Source organism: Microcaecilia unicolor, chromosome 11 (assembly GCF_901765095.1).
Source record: "Microcaecilia unicolor chromosome 11, aMicUni1.1, whole genome shotgun sequence".
NCBI classification, from domain to species: Eukaryota; Metazoa; Chordata; class Amphibia; order Gymnophiona; family Siphonopidae; genus Microcaecilia; species Microcaecilia unicolor.
In genome coordinates, this window is record NC_044041.1 from 123,059,832 (window position 1) to 123,085,079 (window position 25,248).

The 25,248-nt window shown below is 44.6% G+C and overlaps 1 protein-coding gene across 5 annotated transcripts in view; it reads left to right on the forward strand.

Annotated features, from left to right (window-relative positions):
- The first annotated feature begins 1,420 nt into the window (after positions 1-1,420).
- Positions 1,421-25,248, forward strand: part of LOC115480516 (inositol-trisphosphate 3-kinase B-like) — a 63,071-nt gene continuing 39,243 nt past the window's right edge. For 4 of the 5 annotated variants that reach the window (XM_030219249.1, XM_030219250.1, XM_030219248.1 and 1 more), the window contains exons 1-2: positions 1,421-1,494; positions 5,820-6,606. In XM_030219249.1, the coding sequence (XP_030075109.1) occupies positions 6,157-6,606 (450 nt within the window). In that variant the 5' untranslated portion in view covers positions 1,421-1,494; positions 5,820-6,156. Of the gene's footprint in view, positions 1,495-5,819; positions 6,629-25,248 lie in introns of those variants that run through there. The other variant, XM_030219252.1, reaches the window with a different exon arrangement.

A 25,248-nucleotide genomic window follows, 5' to 3' on the forward strand; every position in this document is an offset into this window, starting at 1 on the left:
TCTTGCCTCTGCTGATTAGCTTGTTAAACAATTAAGCTGCACATGCAAATTGGCTATGTGTGTTGATTTGCACAAGCAACTTTTGTTGCTGTTTATAGAATCTGGGGGGGGGGGTATATGTATATACTGAAAAGTATGGGCTTTGATCTGTCTGTCGGTTGAAGCGGTATATCAAGACATAAATAAATCAATAAATCAATAAATGCAGGTTCATTCTGGGAAGGGTAGTGTTGGATTGCTCATGATTGTTGAGTTTACTTATCAGAACCTTAAAGTGTGTGTAGAGGGAAAGGGGGTCCTACGGGCCTGAAAATTGAGGGGGTGATACAAAGGTGAAGGTCCACTAGGTCAGTGTTTTTAACCATTTCCTGGAGGCATATCTTGCCAGTTAGGTTTCCAGGATTATCACAGTGAATATGCATGACACAGATTTACATATAATGGGATCTCTGCTATTCTAGAAGCCAATGGGTTACAGGATCCAAGGCAACATGGCTTTACCAAAGGAAAATCCTGCCAAACGAATCTTACTGACTTCTTTGACTGGGTGACCAAAGAACTGGATGAAGGACCTGAGCTAGATGTAATCTTCAGCAAAGCCTTTGATGTGGGGGACCCCCCACAGAAGACTCCTGAATAAGCTGAAAGGGTTGAACTTAGGACCGAAAGTGGTGAACTGGATAGGAAACTGGTTGACTGACAGGTGGCAGAGAGTGGTGGTAAATGGAATCCGCTCAGAGGAAAGGAAGGTGAGCAGTGGAGTTCCTCGGGGGTCGGTGCTGGGGCCTATTCTGTTTAATATATTTGTGGGAGATATTGCTGAAGGGTTGGAAGGAAAGGCTTGCTTTTTTGTGGATGACACAAAAATAGCCAATAGAGTGGATACCCTGGAGGGAGTAGAAAGGATGAGAAGGGATCTCCGAACCTTAGAAGAATGGTTGAGGGTCTTGCAGATAAAATTCAATCTATAACCACAGGGGAATATTTCTTAGTATCAGAGTACCATCTAACACATATACACCCAATGTACTCCGATTATGAAATACAACATTTTTTTAAATTACCAATACATGTATCAAAACAACCACAAGTTTTACAGAGCTCACATTTGTCTTACCCACCCCCAAGCATCCCGATAAAAAGCTTATCAAGCATTCAGTCCCAACAACATTGCTAATATTAAGCTGTAATTGATCACCATATAGGTGTCATAACAGTCCAGAATCAAAGTCAAAAGCGCCTGGCCAGTGCAAGTCATGGCTCTATGCATTCTTGGTCAATCCAAAATCATTTTTTCTAGTATCATTATTACAGTAAACCAGAAGAGGGCGCTGAGATCCCGCTTTGGCATTCTTGTGCCATTTAGCTTTGCCCTTCCCTCCTCCAGTTCCCGGGACCTGCATTCACATAGAGGGGAGGTGTTTAAAACCCTGACTGAGCGCAGTCTGGGTGTAGGATCAGATCCTTTGGTGCGACTGCTGCGCTCCCTTCAAGGTAAGCCTAGCCTTCATCACCTCTCAGCAAGATAAGACTCCCTCTAGTTCTTATCTGTTTTTCCTTAGCACTCAGGAAACCTCAGATGATATGAAACACTTCCTCCAATGCAAGAGAGCAGGAAGGGAAATCATTCTATTGCCAGAGCGCCCAGGAAGTTACAGGCAGACGCACATCGGGCTGAATTGTTACCCCTGGCAGGATGGCTCTGTTGGAGGGGAGGAAGGAAGAGAGTGGGGAACTGGAGGCATGCCTGCCAAGATTCTTATGAATGCCAATGCTCTTGTACCTCGTGTCCTCTTTCGATTTGCTTTGAAAGTCTCGTTTCCTTTTTCGTTTAATAGATTTTTGTTATCCTGCTTTAAAATATCTCCATACCAACAGGCTTTTTCTTCTGCTATATTTGTGCTTCATGTGTGTCACTGTGATGCCTACTTGGGACTCCCAGGCAGATCCACTCATCAGCTGGCTGTGCTGTATCCCTGCGAAGCTTATATAAGGCTCCAATAAAGAGCCGCTCTGCAGCTGTCCATGCTGTGTTCATGCTTTATGTATATATTAGCGTGACATCTACTTGGGGCTCTGATAAAGATTCACTCTTCTGCTGTCCATGCTGTGTGCATGCTTTATGTGTATTATCGTGACACTTAGGGGTTCCGATGAAGATCTACTCTTCATGCTGTGTTCATGCTTTATGTGTATTAGTGTGACACCCACTTGGTGCTCAAATGATGATCTGCACTTCAGCTGTCCATGCTGTTTTCATGCTTTATTTATTTATTTATTTATTGCATTTGTATCCCACATTATCCCACCCATTTGCAGGCTCAATGTGGCTTACATAGTTTTGTAATGACATTGTCATTCCAGGATATCAGATACAGTTAGTAGTGTGAAGAGATTAAGTAGGGAAGAAAGAGGAAGTGATTGGGTGGGTGATAGTAGAAGTGGATTTTCATAACTGGTTGGGTTATGCATTAGTGTGATATCTACACAGGACCCAGACAAAGGTCTTCTGTAAAGCAGGGATGGATTAAGGGTATGTATGCCCTGGGCAGTATCCTAGTTTGTAGGACCTCTGCTCCTATTACCCCTTAATCTGACTCTCATGGACTGCCCCCCCCCCCCATCATGGGCCTTGGGCAGTTGTCCCATCAGCTCTCCTCCCTTCAGCTGTCTGTGCTGTCTTCATGCTTTATGTATATCAGTGCAATGCCTACCTGAGGAGGGAGAGCTCAGACAATGAGCAGCACCCCTTTATTTATTCATAACAGTGGGAGTAGGAGCTACTCTTGAATGCATTATGAACACAGATAAGAGTGTGGGAATGAACACCAGCACAGAAATGAAGAGTGGACAGAACAATTTCCAAGGGTACTTACCCAAGTAAACAGGCAAAACTGGAAAGTAGCCTCCTCAAATGCAGCTAAATTATATGTACAGGTATCATGAGGTGTGTGCTTTCAGTAGCAAGTGTTCTTGCTTAGGTGTAAGGAATGCAGATGCTTTTTTAACATCCCTCACACCTGCCAGTCATCAAAGAAAGCCAAGGTGGAGAATTTTCCCTTTGAAAATGCACCTAAAGTACGTGCAGTTTTTTAAAAATTTGTTTTAATAACTGAATTAATAAAATAACCCCCCCACACACACCTGTCCCCACAGAGTGCTTTTCATTAAACTGCTTATTTGACATGCTTAAGAAAGACAGGACAAGAAGTGGAAAATCAGTGAATGATTTCAGTTTTGAGCTGTTGCCTTTTTGTATAGAAGTATCTCTTGTGAACTGCTCTAGTATGTTTCATGGATTTATCCTGCTTAAACATAATTATAGAAAGATGTGTTTTTGAACATATGTGTGATGGAGGATAAAACCACCTGATACTGTCCATATAATTTAGAGGCAGAGGGAGGGCAGGGAGGAGGCAGGCTTTCAAATTATCCAGGTATCAGCAATATTACTTAGTCAAAACAATAATCAAAATCTGAATAGCAGGCCTAAACAAAACTTAGAGCAGCGGCACACTGACTGTATTAAAAAATAATTGCTGAAATTAAATTTGGCATGGTTGCTACCATCACTGAATATTAACCACATGTTATGATATGTTTCTGTTTCCAATACTACAGCCTTCTCGCAGATCTTCCCCTGAACCATCCATTCAGCTATGTGATGTCTCTGCCTCTCTTCCTCCAGGGCCTCCTTTTCTAGAACCTCAAATAAAAAGTCACACTCTAATTGATCAAATGCTTTTAATGCAGCTAACGCTACACATTCCACTTTCTCCTTCCTTTGATGGATATTATCTATTAAATTTAGGGTTCTACGTACATTATCCACCTACCCGTAACAAAACCGGTTTGGTCATGGTGTATGAGACCAGGTAGTACTTTGTCCAGCCTGTTTGAAAGAACATTTGCAAAACATTCATATCTGTGTTCAATATTGTGATGCGATCGTAACTAGTATACAAATGAGGCGTATTTTCAAAGCACTTAGACTTACAAAGTTGCATAGCAACCTATGGAACTTTGTAAGTCTAAGTACTTTGAAAATGAGCCCCTAAATTATTGTCCTTTCCAGGGGCTCCTTTTCCGAAGTCCCTACTTTGGCTCCGCTTCCATGAGCCATCAATAATGAGGTTCCATTGTGTTTGGTTACAACTTTAAAGATTTGTCGTTCTTCCAAAGTATTATGATCAGCTGACAAGTGTCTTCTTGATGCTTCCTTTTTCATCATATTGGGTTGGAAAAATACCTTTCTTTCCTTTTTATAGTTGCAGGTCCTGTTTTGTGAAATGCTTTGCCCTTGGCTTTACGCTCAATACCATCTTCGGCAACCTTCAGAAAGCACCTGAAGAGTCATTTGATCAAACAGGCTTTTTATACCTAGTATTTTGATGCTGTAGTTATGCTGGTGGTCTATGGATGTAGGCAGTCTTGAATCAACTGTGTGAAGTTTCTGATGGGACTTTGTCATTTTTATGCAGAATGTGTATGTAAGTTTCAAGGGCTGCTATGGTTGTGTTTTTACTTCATTATTTTATGTTATTTATAGTTGGATTGTTTTGTTTTTATAATGTTTTTATGTGTTTGTGAATTATGAATTTGCATATGTTTATTTGTTACCAACCTAGACTTCCAGATAGCATAGGTGTCATGAAATGCCTAGCTATCCACCTGGGGCTACCCAGCAGCCACTTAGAGGGTCTATCCCCAGCACAGGTCAGGGTGAGTCTCCTGCTCTCAAATTACCCCCAGTGATTCCTAGGTTACTGGGGCCACAGTTCTTAAAAAGCACCCACAGACCCAACAAACAAACCACCAGGATTCTTAGTCAGTCCAGACAAGCAGAGGCAATAAAGTAAAAATGTTTATTGTCATGAAAAATTAGAACAATGAATAGAAAAGGTGCAATCAGCAAAACGATAACAGGTAACTGAAATATGGATCGATTATAACACTATCTAAATAGTACCTGGGGCGATCAGGACATATAACTACTCACAGGTTATCAAATATAACGGTTCACAGCTCAGCAAAGAGATCTTTCTCTGTCTTCTCCCTGGCTAAGACTGGGGGGGGGAGGGGAAAGCTAGTCACATCCTAGATGAATTGCGCTCCTGGGCCAATCAGAGCCCAGAAAAACAAGTTTTCAAAAGTATATTGTATCTCATGTCCTATCTGTGTTTAGACTAAAGAAAAAAACAGTAATTTCTCTGTAACAGCTTTAAACATAAACATGCACCACCTGTTGGCTAAACTAGGGAAATACACTTTAAGAAATAATAAATACTCTGGCTCATCTGCAAGTGCATTCACTCCGCAGCTCCTCGTGACCTCTCCTCTGGTTTCCCACCCCTCATCAGGAACCCTGCTCCTTGAGTTAGCTACTGTGTCCTTCACTGTATGCCTGGAATAGATTTCCTGAGCTGGTGCGCCATCTTCAGATTTCACCTTTTGGAGGTTACTTTTAATAGATCTTAAACCCTTGCACTTCCTGTTCATAGTCTGGTTGAGTTTAACTCTGTTATTTCATAAATATATTTCCTGAAGCCTCTAACATGTCTGTGTGTCTTGATGAGAGAGCAGGGGCCTTCTCTTATGGTTTCTGTAAAAGTGCTGTGCATATTTGGTAGTGTTTTTGAAATGATTGGTGCTGACAGGAACCAGAGAAGGGGCAGTAAGCAGACAAGAACTGAGGGAAGAGAGAGGGGCAAGTGGGGTAAAGCAGCTCAAAACAAGCAGAGCTATAGGAACTGCTGAAGATGGAAGGAGAGAAGCAAAAGGCACACTTTGACTATTTCTACTTTTTCTTCTTTTCGCAGGCTTATTTCTAAACATCGCATCCCTGGAGAGTATCAAAGAAGCTTCAAACTCATGCGCAGCTGCCACCGATGCACATTTATGGTGACACATGGTATTTTGTTGTCGCAAAAATACAACTTTTTGTCCTGTTTGTTCTCCCTGCTGGCTCAAGTTACATGTGGGGATTTGCGTGTGGGAAGAGTGGCCAGTTAATTTTCCGCAACTGGTCACATAGATGTCTCTTTCAGTGGCCATTTGAAGCGCACCTTTGTCGTTCCCAACAAAATATTTTTAAGAACTGGAGAAGCTGTAAAGCTTTAATCACCAGCCACAAAGACTGTTCCTTACTTTGAGAGAATGGAAGAACTGGACATAAGAGAGAGAACTGAGATTGGAGGCACCGTCAAGTCAACGCATCAGGGATTTGACTTAGAGGAACACAGCAGACCCTCTCCACATGGCACCAGTGATGAGACAAATGTGGAAGCCACATATTTGCCAAGCACGCTGGCAACAGCAGACACTGAGGCCTGTGCCCCGAGCCTGAAGATTCCTGCAAAGCATCAAGAGTTCCTGAGTCAGCATCACCAAAAGAGGGGGGAAGGGTTCCCAGGCAAGGGAGAACCCACAGATCAAATTGAGATGATCTTTAAAGACCTACCGAAGAAGAAGCTGTTCCGATCTTCTGACCGTTCCGTTTCCAGCACCTCCACATGCTCCTCCTTGAACTATTCCTCTCAAGAGTCTGATGAGGTCTTCAGTGATGAAGAGGAGAAAGTCCATAGCAGAAGAAAGGTCCTTCGAAAGGTGAGACAGGACCACTGTGGAGGTGAGGTCTATTGCCACAGTAGCATCTTGAAGGTCATACACAATATACGGTTACCAGATATGTGACCTGTAGCTTCAATGGATTTGTAAGCAGTGTGGGACCTTCATATATACCTGTAGCCTCAAGAAGTGGTGCTGGGGGTGTAGCTGTAGTAGTGGGGAGTATGGGAGGCTCACATAAGGACAAAATAATGGAGAGAATTATGGAAAATGTGGGATCCTCACATAGGGCTGGGCTGTAATACTGAGTAACACTGCAGGGATTTTAGGATCCTCACACACAGTTCTAACATAGGGAGCACTGCACAGAGTTTGGGATCCTCAAATACAGGTTCAGGACTGCAGAGCACTGAAAGGAATATAAGACCCTCACATAGGGCTGTAACTCTTGGGAGTAACATAGTAACATAGTAGATGACGGCAGAAAAAGACCTGCATGGTCCATCCAGTCTGCCCAAGACAAACTCATATGTGTATACCTTACCTTGAATTTGTACCTGTCCTTTTCAGGGCACAGACCATATAAGTCTGCCCAGCAGTATTTCCCGCCTCCCAACCACCAGTCCCGCCTCCCATCACCGGCTCTGGTACAGACCATATAAGTCTGCCCTCCCCTATCCTCGCCTCCCAACCACCACCCCCTCTTCCCCCCAACTGCTCCGCCACCCAATTTCAGCTAAGCTTCTGAGGATCCATTCCTTCTGCACAGGATTCCTCTATGCATATCCCACGCATGTTTGCAGTGAATGCGGGACCCTCACGTAGGGTTATAGTACTGGGGAGCACTGTAGGGAATGTGGGACCTTCATATAGAGCTAGACTATTGGAGAGCACTGCAGTGAGTGTGGGACCCTCACATAGGGCTGTAATACTGGGGGGGGGGGCACTGCAGTGAGTGTGGGACCCTCACAAACAGCTGTAGTACTGGGAAATATTTCAAGGAGGGTGGGAACTTCACATAGGACCAGTGGTGTGCTGGAGCAGACTCTCACAGGCTCGCAAGAGCCAGTTGTTAAGTTTTTAAGAATTTTGGGAGCCGGTTGTTAAAGTAGGGCCCTCCATGGCTACTTTAACAACTGGCTCCCAAAATGTGGGCTTGGGCCCCCTGCTGAATTCTCTTTTACTTTGCTGGTGGGGATGCTGAGCCCTGCCAGCCAAGTAAATAGACTACTGCTGCTCCCCGCTCCTTGTTTCCAATTGCTGCTCAGAGCAAGATGTTGGGAGTGGTGGCAGTCCATTTATTGGCTGCCAGCAAAGTTATGCCTAGCATGCCCGCACGAAGCGAGGGAGGAGAGAGAGGCAAGTGTTGCTCCCCCCCCCCCCCCCCCCCCCCCCCACCCCTGGCCCTTCCAACTGCAGAGCTGGCTATGTCCGGAGAAAGAGCCTGTTGTTAAAAATTTACCAGCACACTCCTGCATAGGACTGTCATATTGGGGAGCAATGAAGGGAATGTGGGACCCTTACATAGGCCTGTAGTAGTAGGGAGCACTGCTGAAGGAGAAAGATGATATATATTTCATGTTTCCAGGACTGTCACACTTGAATTATCCAGTATGCAAAAGTTCCTTTTCTGAGGTTAGCAGGGCCTTGCCTCTACCCCACCCCCAGTTTCTGTGTATGTGGTTAGCTATGGGAACCCTCTCCCTTGCTGACTGCTGCTGCTGCCAACAGGATTTCCCTACAGAGTATGACATCACGGGTAGCTGTGGTCAGGCAAGAGGCCCGGGCAACCTATTGGCAGCTTGCCAGGAGGTCACATGCCTCTCCAACAAGTGAGACCTGTTTTTCACATGTCTGTGATTCTCAGTGTTTTCGCTGTCGCTCCTATGTGATCTCAGACCGGCTCCCATTGTACGCTCTAGGCTTACAGATCTTACCCTCTCTTTGTCCCCTCTACATCTCTTTCTCTCATACCCCCAAACCTCTTTCCCCCTCCACCAAAACAAAACTGGCTCAGAATAACTTGGTTGTTGATACAGTTACTGCACAGATTAAATAGATGATACATTTCAGGCTTTGTTGTTTCTCTAGATCATGTCATAAAAAATTAGGGCTGCCTTAAGAGGTCACCTAATCTGGAACTAGAGGCAACAGGCTCTGTATCTCTTCACCCATCCCCTGAGCTCTCCAGTGTGCATGCGCACACACACACACACACACACACACACACACACACACACACACACACGGAGGAAAGAGCTGTAGATAAGATGGAAAATATTTCAATAATGTAAACAGGCAAGACTGTTATAAAGAGAGGAAGGGAGAGGAAGAAGGATCGGCCTGTGACCCTGAGAGGAAGAAGGCAGGGCAGGGTACGCATGCAGACATACACACACACAGAGTTCTGAGTTCCTCTCCCTGTGGGCCTGTCTTATCCTGGCCTGGCAGGTCTGGGGGTCTCTTCACTTGAAATGGAAACTTGGCTGTACTAGTGAGCTGCAGAAATGCGGTGTAACAGCATAGATAAAAAAGGTTGTGGAAGCCTGCCAAATCTTAATCTCTATCCTACTCCTTCCCACATTCTCAAATACTCCTACCCCTCTCATACACACATTATTCCTCCCCCTCCCCCTCATACTTTCAAATACTCCTCATACACACATTGCTCCTTCCCCCACTCTTATATTCCTAAATACTTCCACTCCTCTCAAACTCTCTCATGCTTTCAAATATTCTTTTCCCTCTCATACACTTATTACTCCTTCCTCTACTCTCCCTTATACTCTTAAATATTTTTACTCTTGTCATACACACAATACTCCTTCTCCCACTCTCTCTCATACTTTCAAATACTCATACTCTTCTACACACATTACTCCTTTCCCTACTCTCTCTTTCTTCCAAATACTTTTACTGCTCTCATACATATGATACTCCTTCCCTTACTATTTGTCATACTTTCAAATACTCCGACTCCTCTTCTACACAAATTACTCCTTCCCCATGCTCCTCATACTCTTAAATACACCCTCCAATACATTAATAGTCCTTTCCCCCTCTATATCATACTCTAAAATACCTCTATCCCTCTAAAATACTCGTACCCCTCACGTACTCACATTACTCCCCCCACTCTCTCGTGTTCTCAAAAACACTTATCTCTCTTATACTCATATGCAGATTACATCTTCCACTACTCTCTCATACTCTCAAATTCCCAATCAAAGAACGCATTGCCTTCAAAATCTGCACCATGGTTCACAAACTTATCTAGGGTGAAGCCCCGGGATACGTGGCAGACTTAATTGACTTACCAACTAGAAACACATCCGAATCAACACAAACATATCTAAACCTGCACTACCCAATCTGCAAAGGACTTAAATACAAATCAACTTATGCATCCAGTTTTTCCTACATAAGCACACAACTACGGAACGCACTACCAAAAGCTTTTAAAACGACATATTACCACCTAAACTTCCGGAAAACACTAAAAACCAACCTGTTTAAAAAGGCATACCCTACCGATCCAACTTAAATCCCGGATCTTTGCAACACAACAAAACTAAAGAACGCCATGGACTTAGCAGAACTCTTCCATTGTTCGATTCCCCAATGTGGCTGTATCACATGAACTTTATCTTACCACAATATCACTATGTATTTGTTCACACCGGAGTCTGCAAATACCTCTCTGGTGCCATGTAAGCCACACTGAGCCTACAAATAGGTGGGAAAATGTGGGATACAAATGTAACAAATAAATACACATATTGGGCTAGATTCAGTAAATGGCACTTTAAAAAAATCAGCGTCGAACCCCCCCCCCCCCCCCCCCCCCCCTTAAGCAGAGTTCTATAAGTTATGCCTAAAGTTTGGCACGGTCTATAGAATAGAGCTTAAGCATTATGGTCATGCGTAAACTTAGACACGACTGCACCAACAAAATCGTGGTGCAAATGCCAGCGCCTAAATTTATGCACTGCACACCCTTATTTTTTATTTTTATTACATTTGTACCCCGCGCTTTCCCACTCATGGCAGGCTCAATGCGGCAGGCAATGGAGGGTTAAGTGACTTGCCCAGAGTCACAAGGAGCTGCCTGTGCCGGGAATCGAACTCAGTTCCTCAGTTCCCCAGGACCAAAGTCCACCACCCTAACCACTAGGCCACTCCTCCACAATTACATATGTAACTTGTCCCCATTTTGCCCTGAAATGCCCATGACTGTCCCCTTTCCACGTCCCCATTTTTGGGCTGTGTGTAAATTTTAGGTCTGGATCCCGTGCCTAACTTTATGCTCATAACACCCAATTGGATCTAATTAGTGCCAATAATTGGCACTAATTGGCTCTTTATTCAATTAAATTTTCTGTGCAAATCGGAAGTATGCCTAAATTTGTGCACGTAATTTTTAGCAACCTTTATATAATCAGGAGGATTATTCCTTCCCCCACTTCTTTTATATTCGCAAATACTTCATCCCCCAATTTCTCTTATACTTCCAAATACTCCTTTTCCTCTCATAGAAATATTATTCCTTCTCCATTTTCTCAAGTACTCTTACTCTGATTACTCCCCTCTCATATTCCTTCTCTCTTACTCTCAAATACTCCTACCCCTCTTCTACACACATTACTCCTTCCCCCACTCTTTCATGCCCCCTCATACATTTATTATTCCTTCCCCCACTCTCTCATACTCTTATGTAAATGATGTCTTCCACCATTGTCTCTCATGCTGTCAGATACTCTGACCCTTTCGTAGTCTTGCACGCATTATTCCTTCCCTTACTCTATTTCATGTCCCAGGTACTCCTCCAGATTCAGATGTGCCCTCTAGTTGAACCAATTTCTGGCAAACACAAAATAAGAGATTCCCTCCCATGGTTCCTTTGGCATCATACAGGAGTGGTTTGCCATTCAAATTCTCCTACCCCTCTTTTATTCCTATTACTTTCTCCATTCTTTCATGGTCTGTAATATTCCCACCCCCCTCATAAACACTCCTCTCCCTTATTCACATTATTATTATTATTATTATTTATTGCATTTGTATCCCACATTCCCCCACCTATTTGCAGGCTCAATGTGGCTTACATAGATTTGATAACATTGTCATAACAGGATATCGGATACAATTAGTAATGTGTAGCGCTTAGGAAGGGAAGAGGGAAGAGAGTTGTTAGGATAATTACAGGAGGTGTGTGCTCATAGTCCTTTCTATCCCGTCCTTTGTCTCACGTATACTCCTGAAATACCCTTATACTCACTGTCTCATACTCTCAAGGGCTTCTTATTCCCTCTAATTTATAGTCCCAAATTTCTTCTGTTTCTTCTTCTCCTCACCATACCTTTAGATTTCTCTGGCTATAGGAGACTCTCTCCCCCTTTCCCGATATTCAATGCTATTTAACCAGTCAGAAATGGCTGCTGCCCGGTTAAATAGCATTGTTGCAGCTAACTGCGAATAGTCAGCAGGAGATAAGTTATCTCCTGCTGAATATTCGCGGTTAGCACCTACTGCTTAACCGGCTATGTTGTGCGACTTATCTGGTTAGGTGTGAATATTCAGCGCCAGACTGGATAAGATTAGCAGTTAAATCAGACCACATAAATGGCAGTCCTGTCTTTAACTACTGTAACTTAGCCAGTCAGCCGCTGAATATCAGCTTAACTGGTTAAGTGTTTAGCGGCCAAAAAAACTCCTGGATATTCAATGCCGGTCATTGAATATTTGGATTTGCCAGTCAAAGTGCTGGCTGCAGTGGCTGAATATGGGGGGGGGGGGGGGGGGGGGGGAAGGACAGTGTCTACACAGCACTCAAGCTTCTAAGGAAGGGTGGTGGTGCTGGAAAAAAGGTCATTTTTAAACATCGCCTCAGATCTTTTCTTTGCTTCAGATCTTTCTCCAAACATGCTTTCCTCAGAGCCTCTTCCAGTAGAAAAGAAAATCTGCAGGTTGTTCATGTACCCATATTATTCCTAATTGTATTTTGTGCTTGTGAAGGTTAAGAACTTTACCACCACCCATTGTAAAAGACCCCTCCCCACTCCGTGCCGTGTAAAAGAAAGGAGATGTTAAGTCACTGAGGGCTAGATGCACTGACCCCACGTATAGAGCCCTTTCCTTACCGATCCCTTAGCGAATCGGTAAGGAAAGGGCATGCATGAAGGAAATCGCATGCAAATGAGCTGCTCGCTGGTAGCTCATTTGCACGCGATTTCCTTGGAAGCCAGTCGGCCAGCTGGACATGCGCAGAGCAGCCAATCATTATACTGGCTGCTCTGCGCATACCAAAGACGGCTTCACGTGAAAAAAAAAAAAGGTCGTCCCTGACGGGACTTTTTTTTTTTCCTACAGATTTTTTGATAGGCATCCTTCTTGAATGCGTTTTTCTTATGACCACTGCTGGAGAGAATCGGGACATGGGAGGACTATTTGGACGTCCCTTTCGATTATGCCCCTCCTCCAGGTCTCTCTCAGCCAATCACAGCACGTTTAGCTGTCACTGGTGTCAGCTAAACGCGCTGTGATTGGCTGAGAGGCCGTGGGGGGGGGGGGGGGGGCTCACAATCGTCCATTAGCCCTCTCAAGGAACTTCAGCTGGCAATGAGGAAGGGGGACAAATCTAAGCTCCTTCGTTCAACTTTTAAAGCAATGATTAAAATAAGTAGTAGCCTTTCACTTGGAGAAAGCTGCAAACATCCAAGTGCTTGTCAGGGATGTCCTTTTTTGTTTTTGTGAGTGAAGGACGTCCATGTTAGGCACTTTAGAAGGAGGTCCTTGACGAGCACTTGGACGTTTTTTTTTTCCAGATTGTCGTCCTTCTCAGACATTTCTGAAGCTCGCTATAGGTGTTGTTCAGCTCTGCAAGAATTTTCTGGGGAGGTTTGAGCAGGAAAATAGCCAAAAAAAAAAGACAGCTGTAAGGTTTGTACTTTTTTTTTCCTTCCGATTCCCTCACAGCAGCCCCAACGAGAGGTGCAGACCTCCCGTTAGGTTTTCCACGGTAAGGAGATCGGAAAATGGTAGTGCATTGCATCGCATACACATTATAATACTAATTTGCTCATCTGCATTCCGTTTTCATTAGCTGCTACCGTGACACGACAATGCCCTTTTGTGCATGTCCCGGTTTACTACTTGCACGTTAAACTGGCTAGAACCAGTTTAAAACCCACGTTGCTGGCTTGTTAAGTTTAGTGCATCTAGCCCTGAGACTGAAGTTTTTCTTTCCCTCGTGGGATGTATAATGCTGAAATATAGGTCATGCATCCATAGCAGGAGGCTGGAGCTTTTAATACAACGGGTGATTTGTCTGTCAGTTTTGGAATTTGTTCTGATTACCTCAGCGGTCAGTTTTCAAATGGATCTAGCAAACCAAGTAAGGAATATACCAGCTAGATAAAAGGCATTGGAAAGTTTCACCTATTGAATGAATACATTTAGTCAATCAAAAATGGGGCAGACTGGAGGTATGGTTGAGGCAGACTTGAGATTTAACAGGCTTCAAAGAACTTTGGAGACACCAGGAGGGAGAGAGCCATGGATTGGGCAAGCTGGCTTTTCACAATTCAGGATTACTGTGAGGGAGGGAACATGTGGATTGAGGGCATATGCTTTCAAAGTGTTTGGAAATATCAGATGAGGGCGTGCAGGTTGGCTTGTCACACATCAGGGATACGCAGAAACACAGAAATCTAAAATGACAACAGATAAAGACCATTCAGCCCACTCATTCTGCCCATCTACATCAGCTGTTAAACTGTACAATCCCTTCCTCTTTTTGAGAGATTCCCTGTACCTGTCCTGTGCTTTCTTGAATTCAGATGCAATCATTATCTCCACCCACTTTCATTCCACCTATCCACTATCTTTTCCGTGAAGAAGTACTTCCTTCGATTACTCCTGAACCTATCCACTTTCCCCTTTGTCCTCTATGCCCTCATTCCAGAGTTTCCTTTCATCTGAAAGAGACCTGCCTCCTGTGTATTTATACCTTGGCAGTATTTAAATGTCTTTATCATGTGTTATGCCTTTGCTCTGGTCCGAACACTGACACTGAGAAATCTTTCTTCACTCAACGTGTAATTAAACTCTGAAATTCGTTGCCAGAGAATGTGGTAAAGGCGGTTAGCTTAGCGGGGTTTAAAAAGGGTCTGGACGACTTCCTAAAGGAAAAGTCCATAGACCATTATTAAATTGACTTGGGAAAATCCACTGCTTATTTCTGGAATAAGCATCATAAAATGTATTGAGCTTTTCTGGGATCTTGCCAGGTATTTGTGACCTGGATTGGCCACTGTTGGAAACAGTACTGGGCTTGATGGACCTTTGGTCTGTCCCAGTGTGGCAATACTTATGTACTTACTTATGTACTTATGTACTTCCTCTGCTCGGGGTAGAAGCTCAGCAGGCATTCCCTGTGCCCGCCACAGCCTTCCCTCACATCGGGGCTGCCGCTTTAGTGGTGCCGCCTTCCTCTTGTGTGCATGTGCTGGGCATGTACCCTCCCTCCTTACTTCCCAATGCTCATCGCTACAGTGTGCATAAAATTTGCATGCCATTAGTGCTGAGCATTGGGAAGTTCTTTTCTCATGTTATAGCGGTGGTATTTTCCAGTGCTGCTTTGTACAACGCTGGTGTTTTGAGCATCAGCATCTGAGATTATACTCCACATGCCCTGGCTTAGGTGTGAGGTTTATTCCTGTCATGGTATGTGCAAAACAAACCAATCTGTTGAAATTGCCCCAAGAGAAGCACCTATTAACTTCTAATATATTCTGTAAGAGAAATCCCTCACAGAGCCTATTAACTATATCTCATACAGTATTAATGTCAACTAACACTTTTATTGTGTATCATAAGAGCTGTCCCTCACATCATCTATTATCAATAATAAGAGGCATCCCTCCCATCACCTGTTAACTTCTATTATACACAATAAGAGACCTCCCTCACAACACCTATTAACTTCTATTATACATAATGAGAGATTCTTTTATATATAATGAGAGACATCCCTCACAACACCTATTAACTTCTATTATCCAAAAGAGACATCCCTCCCATCACCTATTAACTTCTATTATACACAATAAGAGACGTCCCTCACAACACCTATTAACTTCTATTCTTCTCACTAAAGACATTAAAAAAAACCTGGGTTAGAGGAAAGTGACAGAAACGGTACAGGGTGTGAACTGCATAACATAATGGAATAGACTGGAAGATTTGAATATGTATACCCTAGAGAAAAGGAGGGTCAGCAGAGATATAATGCAGATCTTTAAATAATTGAAAAATATTAATGCACAGACAAATCTTTTCCAGAGACGGGTAAGTAATAAAACTAGAGGACATGAACTGAGGTTGCAGGGTGGTAGACTTAGTAGTAACATGAAAACCTTTTCACAAAGAAGATGGTAGATGCCTGAAATGCCCTCCTGGGGAATATGTTGGGGGGGGGGGGGGGGGAATAGCAACGAAAATCAAAAACATATGGGATAAACACAGAGGATCCCTATATAGAAAGAGGATGAACACAAAGCAAAACTTAAATTATACCTTCACACTTTAAACAGCGTATAGAGGGGTGTAACATGCACCGAGCGATAGGTACAGCTTTGGTCACTTTATTGGGTCGACTGGATGGACTATACAAGTCTTTACCTGCCATTCTTTACTATGTTACTATTATATTCCATAAGAGACATCTGACACAGCACCTATTAATATCTATTTACACTATAAGAGGCATCCCCTAGTGTGTCTGTTAACTTATAATATACACCGTAAGAGACATCACTCCCAGTATTTAACAAAACTTGTATCTATAAGAGACATTTTCACAGTGTGTATTAACTTCTTGTGAGAGACATCCCTCACACCACCTATTAACTGTGCTTAACTGCTTAAACAGAGGTTCTGTAGGATAAAGACAGAAAGCAAAAAATCCTAAAAAGGGTGTGTGTGTGTGTTGGGTGGGGGGGTTGATACTGGCAGCAGTGCTGTCTGGGGTCATTCAAGCATTTCTGTGTTTGTTAAGAATTAAAATCTTCTTTAAACTTTAGCTGCTAGAGATGTGAAAGGGTGCAGTCAGCGGTTGCCTCAGGCCTTTTCAGTGGGGATTTTCCATCTGTCAGCAAGCCACACACACTGCCAGAATTAGCATGCTTTGAGTTAAACCTCCTGCCCTCCTCCCTTCTGGGGGCGTCTCCAAATGGGTTGGTTTTGTGCATACCATGACAGAAGTGAACCTCACTCTTAACCTAAGCCAGGTCACCAGAACCCACAGGGTCTCCAGCAGTGTTGTGTGCCGTGGCATGCAGAGACTGAAGGACAGGCACAGGGCAGGCTTAACTATTAGGACCCTAGACTTTGTGAGCAGCAAAGCATAAACAGTCAAAGCAAAACCAATGTAAAGAACCATCAGCGTATACTTTTTGCCATAGGGTAGGTGGGAAATGTTGAAATGGCCCATTTATTTATTTATTGGGATTTATTACCATAACCGCCTTTTTGAAGAGATTTATGCAGATAAACAGCCGTTTATCTGGTATACTGGTGGAATGGAGGAAGGGCCTAATGGTTAGAGCAGCAGGGAATTGGGAAGTTAGGGTTCAAATCCCATTGCTTCTCCTTGTGACCTTACATAGACCACTAAGAGGCCCTTCTACTAAACCTTGGTAACTTTGTCACTTACTGCATGTGACACAAAAATTACCATGTGATAAGTTCAAAGGCTGTGCAGTAAATGCAGGGAGTGTGGCTACCATTTGCCCTGCATTTATCTCACAGGGTAGAGGGTTACTGCAGAGGCACTGCGTTACATTCATTGCCTGATAGTACTGGGGTCTCCTGTGCTATCAGGCACTGCATATAACGCGGTGCAGGCCAGTAGCTGAAATAAATAAATAAATTAGAAACACCAGGTTTTGGCGGCACTCCCAACCCCCTCCCCACGTTCAGTATCCTCCTCCGGTCGGGCCCCCCCCACCTCGACCCCAAGCCCTGACACAATTAGCACCCTCCCCAAGCCAGAACCCTAAACCAGCAACTAATACCCAGCCCCCCTAATTGAAGCACCCCGACCCTTCCCTTACAAATTCAAGGTCCTTCAAGTTCCCAGTGACAGTTCTCTCAGTGACATTCCTCCAAACCCCCCTGTCCAATTTCATCCCTCGCACAGAAAGTCGCAAGAGGTTTGTGAAAAATTACGAGACTGGGAGACTGGGCATTTTAATGGCAGATGACGTTTAATGTGAGTAAGTGCAAAGTGATGCACGTGGGAAAGAGGAACCCGAATTATAGCTACATCATGCAAGGTTCCACATTAGGAGTCACGGACCAAGAAAGGGATCTAGGTGTCGTTGTTGATGATACGTTGAAACCTTCTGCTCAGTGTGTGGCAGCGGCGGCTAACAAAGCGAATAGAATGTTAGGTATTATTAGGAAAGGAATGGAAAACAAAAATCAGGACTTTATAATGCCTGTGTATCGCTCCATGGTGCAACTGCACCTCAAATATTGTGCGCAATTCTGGTCACCGCATCTCAAAAAAGATATAGTGGAATTAGAAAAGGAACAGAGAAGGGTGACGAAAATGATAAAGGGAATGGTATGACTTCCCTATGAGGAAAGGCTAAAGCGGCAACGGCTCTTGAACTTGGAGAAAATAAGGCTGAGGGGAGATATGATAGAGGTCTATAAAATAATGAGTGGAGTGGAACGGGTAGACATGAATCGCTTGTTTACTCTTTCCAAAAATACTAGGACTAGGGCAGGGGCGTAGCTACGGGTGGGCCTGGACGGGCCCAGGCCCACCCACTTTTGCTCTAGGCCCGCCCCAACCCAACAACATCGCTGCCGGGAGTGTTGCCTGCCTGAAATTCTTCTCCCCGCTGCTGCATCGGTCCCTGCAGCATTCTTTTTTTCGCCCGTCACCAGCAGTGCTACGATTCACAGAGGTCGCTCCGCTCCCCACTGCAGCGTCCATTCGGCCCTATGAAAACAGGAAGTGCATCAGAGAGGGCCGGATGGACGCTGCAGGGGGGAGCGGAGAGGCCTCTGTGAATCGTAGCGCTGCCGGCGACGGGCGAAAAAGAAGAATGCTGCAGGGACCGGGAAAGGACCACAAGTGTAACAGGTAGACCTCTTTGTTTGCTTGGAATCATTCTGAATAGCCAGTGGCTCCCAAAAGCCAGTCAAGAAATGTATTAATTTGAAGGTTTCACTATCTAATACGTTTTTGTTGTTATCCTTCACTTCCGTGCATGCAGCTGGACTAACACAGCATCCACATTGCTTCTTCCAGTTTAATAAGCGTAAAGATGCCTGAAATCACCTTGCTTCTCCCTTCAAAATAAGTCAAATAAAATCAGGGCACTGTAAATGTTCCAGAAAATTGAAAAGCGATCTGATACCTGCGGCATCAGGAGAAACCTCTTCAGATCCAAACCTGTCATTCTGAGGATTTTAATGAGCTGAGACTTCTAGAAATAGCAAACTGGAGGCGCAGGATAGGAAAGGAAACTGAGCTCATTTATGTCGGGAAGTCACAAAAGTGTCACACTGCAAGAACTGCTTTTAAGATGAGGACCTATACTGTGATAGCACACCAGCAGCGGGGAGAAGAATTTCAGGCAGAAGTTCTTTGAGAGTTGCTGCACAGGGGGGTAAGGAGTGAGGGAGAAAGTTGGACATGGGATGGGAGGGAGAGATGCAGAAGAGAGAGGGAGAGAGAGAGAGAAAAAAAATGTTGGACATAGAAGTAGGAGAGAGGGTGACATGTGGGAGTAGGACGGGGCAGAAAAAAATGTTGTGCCCATCCAATTTGGGCTCAGGCCCACCCAAAATTGGCTGTCTAGCTACGCCACTGGACTAGGGAGCACGCATTGAAGCTTGAAAGTAGTAAATTTAAAATAAATTGGAGAAAATATTTCTTCACTCAACGTGTAATTAAACTCTGGAATTCGTTGCCAGAAAATGTAGCAGTTAGCTTAGCGGGGTTTAAAAAAGGTTTGGATAGCTTCCTAAAAGAAAAGTCCATAAGTCATTATTAAAATGGACTTGAGGAAAATCCACTGCTTATTTCTAGGATAGGCAGCATTAAAAGTACTGTTTTGGGATCTTGCCAGGTACTTGTAATCTGAATTGGCCACTGTTGAAAAGAAGATGCTGGGCTTGACAGACCTTCAGCCTGTCCCAGTATAGCAATACTTATGCATTTATATACCCCTGTAAACTCAATTCATGTCCTCAGACACCCCACCTCCTGCCACAGAAACCTGTCCCCCTTCTCTGCCCTCCTTCCACTCCTCAGCCCCGCTGTGCCCTACCAAAGGAAGTCCGCAGAATTTTTAGGTCATACAGGGCGGCAGTGGTCCCTCTTTGCTACCACCCAACTCGGCGCCTTCTCCAAAATGGCGCCTGACCCCTAGCAGGTGGCAGTGGAGGGGTAACTTTGCGGACCCCCCAGTAGGGCATGGGGGATTGGGAAGGGCAGGCAAGGGAAGGGGAAGCCAAGTTTCTTTGGCAGGGGGCAGAGTTTCTGAGGGGCATAGGCAGGTTTCCTTTGCAAGGGGCGGGATTAGACAGGGGGTACTTTGGGAGACCGTCGCTGGAGGCTCAGAGGGCCCTGAATTTATAGAGGGGGCTTTGGGGTGCTTGAGTGCAGAGGGGCTGGGGTTCTGGCTATGGGGAGGGTGCTTATTGTGTCCGGGCTCGGGGTTGAGGTGAGGGGGCTGACTGGAGGGGTATTGGGAGAGGGATACTGAGTGTTGCGGGGTTGGGAGTACCACCACGTTAAGTGTAGCAGCTGCACTTACCACCTCCTCTCGAGGTGTTGTTAAGTTTAGCTGCATTTTGGGCATTCCTGAAAGCTAGCACTAGTCATTCCTCCTGCTGCCCATGTCCCACCCAGATCCTGGCCTCTTCTGATTTTGAGCAGCTAACATGGGGATTTTACCACAGAAGCTGCCTTTTTAACGCAGGAAAGAATAGCAAGGGTCTGCACTATTATCTACCCCATGGTAAACCCTGCAGCTAAACACAGCTTAGTAGAAGGACACCTAAACTCTCTATTGCCTCAGGTACAAGCTCATATTGTGAGCACTCCAGAGAGAATGAAAATACCCACTGCACCAGAATGTAACTCACCTTGAGCAACTAGTGAAAATGGTGTAAACTAAATCCTTTCCCCTATGCATGTATATTTAAGGACAATTTCTGTTTTTATACATGGAAAAAGCTTTATATAATTATTCCTATATATACAAAACAGAGTTTAATATTTAAATGTATGGTGTCCTGACAGATCATTCTGGGAAGGCTGATGCTGGAAAATCATAATTGTTGAGTTTAATTATCACACTTTTGGGGGGCAGTGTGCTTAGCAATCTGAAACATATTTGGAGGGGGGAGGAGACACAAGGCTGAAGGTTTGTCTAGGGTATTCAGGCATGGGACAGGGAGCCCAGCAGATCGGGGTGGGAGTCATTGTGGGCATGTGTCTGTTGTGGGGTAGGGTGTGCAACATTCACAGGACGAGACCCACATGAATCTCCTCATTCATATTATCTCATGTGCTGAGAGTGCAGGGGCTGAAAACCCTGGAGGAGACGAGGCCATCAAAATGCAGAAAACACAGGGTTGAAAATACCAAAGGAGACTTAGTCAAAATATAGCGAGTGCAGGAGCCAGAAGTACCAGAGGAAACACCAGCAAGATGCAGGGAGCGCTTGGCACAGAAGCTAAAAATACGGGGAGGGAGATTCTGTGAAAATGCAGAGGTATCTTGTGCAGTTCAAGTTCCATTTCCAGGGCCACTGATAAAATAAACTTTCCTCCCACACACATCCTCCCGCCTCTGTGCTTTGAGGTAGTCAAATGGTGAGGCTGTGGTTTCGGCAGAACAAGGGTGTTTGTAGGTCTCCGATGACTGAGCAAGTTTTGTTTTGCAATCACCCTGCTTCTGTTTAATAAATTTCAATATAGTACATAAAGGGCAGACTCGACACAAAAATAAGGGGCACAGACAATAAATCCAGTTAACATAAGAGGACATTTTAAGGAAAGAGTTGACATTTCTTGTACACACTTAGGGTTCTTAGAAGGTTGCATGGGGTGTATACTACTAAAAAGTAAGCATACATCATGTCCACAATCTACACAAAAGAGACGTAGGGGGTAGACCAAATGTGTATCTAAACATCAGGTTTATTTTCACATTTATTATTAGGATTTATTTACCGCCTTTTTGAAGGAATTCACTCAAGGCGGTGTATAGTAAGAATAGATCAAACATGAGCAATAGACAATTACAGCAGTAAAAAATATTCAAATAACAATACAAAATATGGCATGGAGGGGCATAATCGAAAGGGGCACCCAAGTTTTCCTGAGGACGTCCTCGCAGGATGTCCCGGTGAAGGGGCGGGGAAACCCGTATTATCGAAACAAGATGGGCGTCCATCTTTCATTTCGATAATACGGTCGGGGATGCCCAAATCGCAAAATTTAGGTCGACTTTAGAGATGGTCATCCTTAGAGATGGTCGTTCCCAATTTTCGGCGATAATGGAAACCGAGGACGCCCATTTCAGAAATGACCAAATACAAGCCCTTTGGTCATGGGAGGAGCCAGCATTCATAGTGCACTGGTCCCCCTGACATGCCAAGACACCAACCAGGCACCCTAGGGGGCACTGCAGTGGACTTCAGAAATTGCTCCCAGGTGCACAGCTCCCTTACCTTGTGTGCTGAGCCCCCCCAAAACCCACTACCCACAACTGTATACCAGTACCATAGCCTTAGGGGTGAAGGGGGGGGCACCTAGATGTGGGTACGGTGGGTTTCTGGTGGGTTTTGAGGGGCTCACATTTACCACCACCAGTGTAACAGGTGTGGGGGGGATGGGCCTGGGTCTGCCTGCCTGAAGTGCACTGCACCCACTAAAACTGCTCCAGGGACCTTCATACTGCTGTCATGGAGCTGGGTGTGACATTTGAGGCTGGCATAGAGGCTGGTAAAAAAATATTTAAAAAGTTGTTTTTTTAGGGTGGGAGGGGGTTGGTGACCACTGGGGGAGTAAGAGGAGGTCATCCCCGATTCCCTCCGGTGGTCATCTGGTCAGTTTGGGCACCTTTTTGAGGCTTGGTCGTAACAAAAAATGGACCAAGTTGCCCAAGTGCTCATCAGGGACGCCCTTCTTTTCTCCATTATTGGTCGAGGATGCCCATGTGTTATTCACACCCCAGTCCCGCCTTCGCTACGCTTCCGACATGCCCCCCCCCCCCGTGAACTTTGGTCGTCCCCGCGACGGAAAGCAGTTGAGTATGCCCAAAATCAGCTTTCGATTATGCCGATTTGGGCGAGCCTGGGAGAAGGACGCCCATCTCCCAATTTGTGTCGAAAGATCCCTTCTCTTTCGAAAATAAGCCTGATAGTATACTACTAACAATGTCAACACAATACGTAATAGAACATTATAATTGATAGTGAAGCGTAAAGCAAAGATGTAACATATGGATAGGTAAGAAAGTAGGAAGAGTTAGAAAGTAAGGTGACTGATTTAAAGAAAGTTGCACATGAGGTCAGAGAGATGGTTAAATATTATCTCAGCTAGGGTAGGAGTGGATAAAAGACTCGACACAGTCCTGCATTTCGGCACATACTGTGCCTTCCTCAGGAGTCAACGTCAGTTGTCTCAGTCACTGATGATAATAACACATTAACGGGCTTGAGAATCCAATAATACAGCATTCAATGGAGTATTCATTGAATGCTGTATTATTGGATTCTCAAGCCCATTTATGTGTTGTTATCTTATTTATGTGGCTGAGACAATTGATAGTGACTCCTGAGGCAGGTGCGTTATGCGCTGAAACGCAGGACTGCGTCGAGTTGTGAACCTTCACAATTGGGGGTTGGATTTAAAGTGTTATATTCTCATGTTGATATGTTTGGAAGACTATTTTGACTTATCTAGTTTCCTTTCCCAGCTCCAGCACAGTGCTGGGCAGACTTATACGGTCTGTGCCAGGGCTGGTGGTTGGGAGGCGGAAATAATGCTGGGCAGCAGTGGCGTAGCCAGACTGCCAATTTTGGATGGGCCTGAACCCAAAGTGGGTGGGCACAAAATTTTCTCTCTACCCCCCTCCCCCAGCAAAATTTAGTCACGCTAATCAGATGCATTTGTCACATAGGGTAAAGTGCTGCTTTTCAGTGCATCAGATTTCAGAAAATTTATTTAATAGCCTAACACCCTTTTCAGTGAGCTTTCAGAGGCCAAAACCTCCTGCCTCAAGTCAGTATAATGCTGTTACGGTATCCTCTCCTGACATACATAAGTACATAAGTAATGCCATACTGGGAAAAGACCAAGGGTCCATCGAGCCCAGCATCTTGTCCACGACAGCAGCCAATCCAGGCCAAGGGCACCTGGCAAGCTTCCCAAACGTACAAACATTCTATACATGTTATTCCTGGGATTTTGGACCTAAGGAAGGAAGTATTGGTCTCTGAAACTTTATTAACAGAAGTACCATATTACTTTATCCTAAATTAAAAATAAAATTGTTTTCTTTACCTTTGTTGTATGGCCATTTACTTTTTCTCATTGTGTTGCTCCCAGTCTCTAGATTCTGCTTTCCTTCGTTTTCGCTTAACTCTTCTGCCACGGTTTCCTGGCCATTTCTCATTTTTCTCTCCTTTTTCTTTGCTTTCTTCAATATTTTTCTGCCTCCCTCTCTCTGTCCAGATTTAATTCATTCTTACTATCCATTCTTTAATTTCCTTCATCTACTTATGGCTTTTCATCTTTTTCTCACCCTTGTTCTCCCCATGCCCCTTCCTCTTATTCTCCAGTCTTTCACTACTCCCCTTTTCTATCCAGCAGCTCTCCTCTTTCTCTCCCCATCCTTCCATCTCCCCTCTTTCTTTCTGCATCCTTCCGTCCAGTGTCACCTCTTTCTCCCAACCCTTCCATCCAGCGTCTTCCCTCTTTCTCTCCCCATCCTTCCATCCTTCTACCCTCTCTCCTGATCCTTCCATCTAATGTCTCTCTCTCCCTCTTTCTAACCAGTGTCTCTGTATCACTCTACCCTTTTCTGTTCAGTGTCCCTTCTCTCTCCACATCCTTCCAGTCTCTCCCCTTTCTCTCTGCATCCTTTCATCCATCTCCCCTCTTTCTCTCCCCATCCTTCCATCCAGAGTCTCTCTCCCCATCCATCCTTTTCCCTCTTTCTCTCCCCATCCTTCCATCTGTTTCCCTCTTTCTCTGCCATCCTTCCATCTGTTTTCCCTCTTTTCTCCCCATCCTTGCATCTGTTTTCCCTCTTTCTCCCCATCCTTCCATGTTTTCCCTCTTTCTCCCCATCCGTCCATGTTTTCCCTCATTCTCTGCCATCCTTCCATGTTTTCCCTCATTCTCTGCCATCCTTCCATCTGTTTTCCCTTTCTCTGTCATCCTTCCATCTGTTTTCCCTCTTTTTCTCCCCATCTTTCCATGTTTTCCCTCTTTTCTCTTTTCCTCGAGGCCCACCCTGCATGCCAGCACCAGCCCCAGCTCCCATTGCCGGCCACTGCTGCTTTTCCTGTTGAGCAGCAGGGCCGGCGCTACAAAAAGAAGAAGCGCTAAGGACGAAAAATGTTTTTTTTAAAAACGCGGCAC